At 44.1% G+C, this 4580-nt stretch overlaps 1 protein-coding gene across 1 annotated transcript; it reads right to left on the bottom strand.

The window, feature by feature from the left end:
- Positions 1-3867: 3867 nt before the first annotated feature.
- LOC143622522 (uncharacterized) lies at positions 3868-4305 on the bottom strand. Its single transcript, XM_077093642.1, has one exon. It carries the CDS (start codon positions 4303-4305, stop codon positions 3868-3870), a length of 438 nt encoding a protein of 145 aa, XP_076949757.1.
- Between the last annotated feature and the right edge of the window lie 275 nt (positions 4306-4580).

Genomic DNA, 4580 nt, shown 5'->3' with positions numbered 1-4580 from the left:
AATAAATAAATTTAAATTTAGTTGTTATTAAAACGAGTTAAATGTATTAGGATCTTCTACTTCATGAATGTGTCCATAATGATGCTTTTTTCAACTTATATTTTACAATTGAATTATTTGTAAAACGACAAAAATGTGAACCTAAATTGACTTTATGTAGTTATTCAACTCGTTTATTTATTTTTCTTTTATTTAGAAATGTAAAAATGAAGTTTTAGTATTAGGTAACTCTGTCAACTTAAGTTATTTGTTCACGTACAACTTTGAGTTCGATTGATATTTGTTAGATGCTATTCCGACTGATCGGGGAAGGTTCCTAACTTATCACGAGAATGGGATCAAGTGTATGAAAGTGAAAGTGAAAGTATATAATGTTTATTATCTTCCCTTTTTATGAATGAAATATACAAGCAATCCCTCTCCTTATTTATAGGACAAGTTAAATATACACAAGATCCTAAGGTTTATTATTTCCGGCTCGGTCTCTTGGTCCGATCTTCTTTCCTTTGGGCCTTGCCTTCTTTGGAGATCTTTACCTCTTGGTCGCTGTCCCCTATCCCGGGTCACACGCTCCTCGAGCCACCCACCGGATCAGACATGTTGCACGAGTTTCCCTCGCAATCGATCTACTTTCCCTCCACTCCGCCTTCTAGAACTATTTATGCCCTTGGGCTTTCCCGAGTTGGGCCCTGCTTAGGTTATTGGGCTTGGGGCATGCCCATGAGCCCGTCTCATGGGTAGGCTCTTCAAGTCCCCCCAGTCTATTGTTCTCGTTATTTATGACGAGGATAATAGACTCATCTTGTATTATCGTCCTTGGTTAGGCTTGCATTCTCATCTTGTACTCTCGTTATTTACCTGTGGACTCTTGTTTTCTTTTGGCCCACTTCTTTAGGCTTTTATTTCCTTTGGGCCCAATTACTTGATCCGGCCCATCTTCCCCTCCTTTTGAATTTTGACGGTTTACCTTCCCCTGGTAATAATTAACCACCCCCTTGTCATTTCGACATTATTGATCTTCTTTCTTCTTCCCTTTCTTCCAAAAGTTCCGGTGATTTCCTTCCTCATTCAGGTTTGTCTTCTCCTTCCATTGTTACATTATGAGTCGCGACGGTCGATCGACCATTACGTCGGCCATGTCCTCTGTCAGAATGGCTACCCTGTGTTCGACTTACCAAATTCCCTTGTCTTTATCTCCAACCCTTCCCGGACCGGATGATACGACCTGCAGTCGTCCCAGGTTTATCGCTCTTCATGCTAAAAACGTTGAGTTTGCCAACATCCGTTACCCTTTAACTAAATTTCAGTTAGCTTTATTGAAATACCACCGATTATGCTTTTCCCAAGTCCACCCCTTAGGGTTTCTTCGGGTTACCCACTTTGAGGTCTCTTGTCGGGCCTTTGGTGGGGATCCTTCCGTTACTTTGTTCCGTCGGTTTTATCGCCTGAAAGCCAACGGTGACTGGTTTACTTCTGAACGATGGGCGAGTGGTAAGCATCCTCCTTTTACTTCCTACATTCCCTCAGGGTTTTACCCTTGGGAATGGAAAAATGATTTTTTCTTTGTGTCTTCTTCTTTTGCCCCCGGCCTTACTCGTTGTCCTCATCTTGGTTCTCACATTGATGATCCCGCTCCCGATTTTCCTAGCATTCATGATTCACTTTATAAATTGTGGATTAAAAACCCAACTGAAGCTGCCACCTACCCTGAGCCCCTGTTATACATGACTGGACTGAGCAACATTTGGCCGGACCCGTTAACACGTCCTGCTATGTTTGACGGGGACCTAGGTTGGTGACCCCTAACTTCTACCAATTGTATTAAATACTTTCTTCTATTCCTGATTTTTCCTTTGTTGTTGTTTTGCAGAGATGGATTTGATGGAGATTCTTCAGAAACGTCGTGTGAAAGGCGCTGAGTTTGTTGCTCTTCCGGCGTCTGCTGGTGTCTCTACCCCGGTTACTCGTACCGGTGACGCTTCTTTTGACTCCGAAGCCCCTGGCTTCTCATTTGTGGCGGCTTCGGATTCTTTGAAATGCAAGAATGTTGCCTCTAAAATTTTTGAATCATCCTTGAAGAGTCGCCTTCGTAACTCCAAACGCTCTTATCTGGGTTCTACTGGACAGGGCTCTTCTTCTGCCCCTGAAATTGTCGATGTTGACAACGACTTTTCCTTCAAGGTGTCTGATGCGGTTCCCAACCCAATTGTTACTCCTGCCGTTGATAGTGAAAATCCTGGTGTTGCTGAGGTTGACCCCAAAGGTAAAGCTCCCATCGCTCTCGAGGGTTCTTCGAATCCTACCTAAGGTAACCTTCCTTCCCCTGACCTTTTTGTACCAAAATGGTCTTTGACTGTGGATTCCTCTGTTAATACTCCCCAACTTGTCCATGAGTTCTTGACATGCGTTGTTCCCCCCGTGGAATATGCTCATGTGCAAACCATGGCGCCCGATGTCTTGGTTGGAGAGTTTGGTACATACTTGTATCGTACCTTGGTGTTGGGTTCCTCCATTCGCCAAGGGTTTGTGGATGTCAAGGTTGCTCATGAGAATTGTTGGGAGGAAATTGCTGGTTCGAAGAAGTCTATTGATGGCTATGCTCAACGGGTTGGTGAGATGCGCAAAATAATTAATACTGCTGAGGAGTTGAGTTTGGAGGTCCCTGGTTTAAAATCTGCATTGGGGTCTTCAGAGAAACAGGTGGGTGACCTTACCGCTGACCTTCAGCTTGCCCAAGAGAAGGTTGCTGATCTTGATGTTGTTCGATCTTCCCTCATTGAAGCTCAGGCTAAAATTTCCTAGGTTTGTAACTCCCTTTATGATTCTCCTTATCTTCCTTATTTTTCTTACTTATGTTCTGTGTCTTTGTTGAAGCTTGAAGAAAGCCCTGCTCTTGTAAGAATTCATGAGTTGGAGAATATGCTTGAACGTGAACGTGCTGACCATAAATTGACTTTGGATCAACTTGAGGTTGCCAACCATCAAGGGGAGCAGAAGGTTGAGGGCTTGTCAAAGGAGATTGAGTGGCCGCGGGGTGAGTGTTCTCGGTTACAGGGGGTTGTTTTGAAGCATGAAGACGATCGGAAGTGGTTGCTTTCTACGGGTTTCCGGTAGGTGTACTATCGGGCTTTGGGATGTAGGGAATCGTTGGAGGTTCGGGACAATTTAAATCGGGCTGTGTTTGCCTCTGGCTTTCATCATGGACTTCGGGCGGGTTATGAGCACTCTTCCCATGGAATTCCTATTCAAGAGGCTCCCTCTTTCTCTCCTACTGCAGAGGCAGAAGCTCAAGTGGCGTTTGTGGCCTTAACTTCCCATGTTCCTCCCATTATTGCCCAGGTTGCCTTGGACCCTGAGATCTCTGTTGCATACATTCGAGCCCTAGCTTCCGTTGTTGATCCCCCGTCTCCGTTACTATAATTTGTGGTTTGCTTTAAACGGTTAACGTTGGTTTGTATGCTTTTGAACAATGGTTTTATTTATCTGCCTGTGTGTGGGTGAATTTGAATTTTCTATGCTTTAGTGTTTGAACTAGTGTTTGAATCATGTATGACAATGATCAGCGTATATCTTAACGTATTCTGCCTTTTGTGCTTGTTGGTTAACCATTTAGCCTATCGACGAGGCTTTCCCTCTTCGGGGAACATATTACGAATATTAACGAGACAGACTCGTGTTTTATGCTTGTTGTCCTCATAATGAGACGGACTCATTTTTTTCACGCAACAGTTTTGACAAAATGCTTTCTTGCGTTAGGATCGCGTTTACATGGTGGTTACAAAAAAAAAAAATACAATTTAGACTTTCTTGTTATCCTCGCCGGGAGGTTAATTATTTTTTGATCCTTAAACCTTTCTGCTGATGCCCTTAGGCGTAGTACTTTCGGAGTTGCATGGAGTTCCATGTCCTGGGAACCTCTTTTCCCCCCAAGTCGGCCAACCTGTAGGCTCTTTTGTCTCCAGCCCATAAAACTTGGTAGGGCCCTTCCCATTTAGGGCCCAATTTCCCTTGGTCTTCTTGTCCACTTGCCTCATTTTCCCTTAACACCAAATCTCCTGTCTTAAACTTGACCTCCCTCACTCTTGCATTGTAGTATCTTTCAATCTTTTTCTTATACTCCACTTCCCTTCTAGCTGCCTCTTCCCTTCTCTCCTCTGCTAGGTTAAAATTCAACCGCAAATCTTCCCCACCTACCTTTTCTTTTTGTAGAGTTCGTCGGGTCGGTACCCCAATCTCCGCGGGTATCATAGCCTCCGTCCCATATGTCAGACTTAAAGGTGTTTCCCCGTTTCTCATATTGGGCATTGTTCTATGTGCCCATAGAACGTGAGGTAGTTCTTCCACCCATGAACCCTTCTCTCTCCCCAACCTTGCTTTGATTCCCTCTACCACGCTTCGGTTTGCTCTTTCCACTTGGCCATTGGCTTGTGGATGGGCTACAGACGTAAACGTTTGCTTGATTTTCAATTGCAGGCACCATTCCCGAAATGGGTTGTTGGCAAACTATTTCCCGTTGTCATTGATTATGGCACACGGTAGCCCAAACCTGCAAACTATACTTTCCCATACGAACCTTTTAA

Source organism: Bidens hawaiensis, unplaced genomic scaffold (assembly GCF_021521415.1).
Source record: "Bidens hawaiensis isolate Kalapana, Puna unplaced genomic scaffold, B.hawaiensis_p1.1 tig00003182_1, whole genome shotgun sequence".
Taxonomy (NCBI): Eukaryota; Viridiplantae; Streptophyta; class Magnoliopsida; order Asterales; family Asteraceae; genus Bidens; species Bidens hawaiensis.
The sequence above is the reverse complement of the archived record's forward strand: the minus strand, read 5'-3'. Positions and strand labels throughout refer to the sequence as shown.

Coding starts and splice junctions, on each gene's coding strand:
- LOC143622522 (XM_077093642.1), bottom strand. CDS start 4,305: ATGCCCAATATGAGAAACGGGGAAACACCTTTAAGTCTGACATATGGG.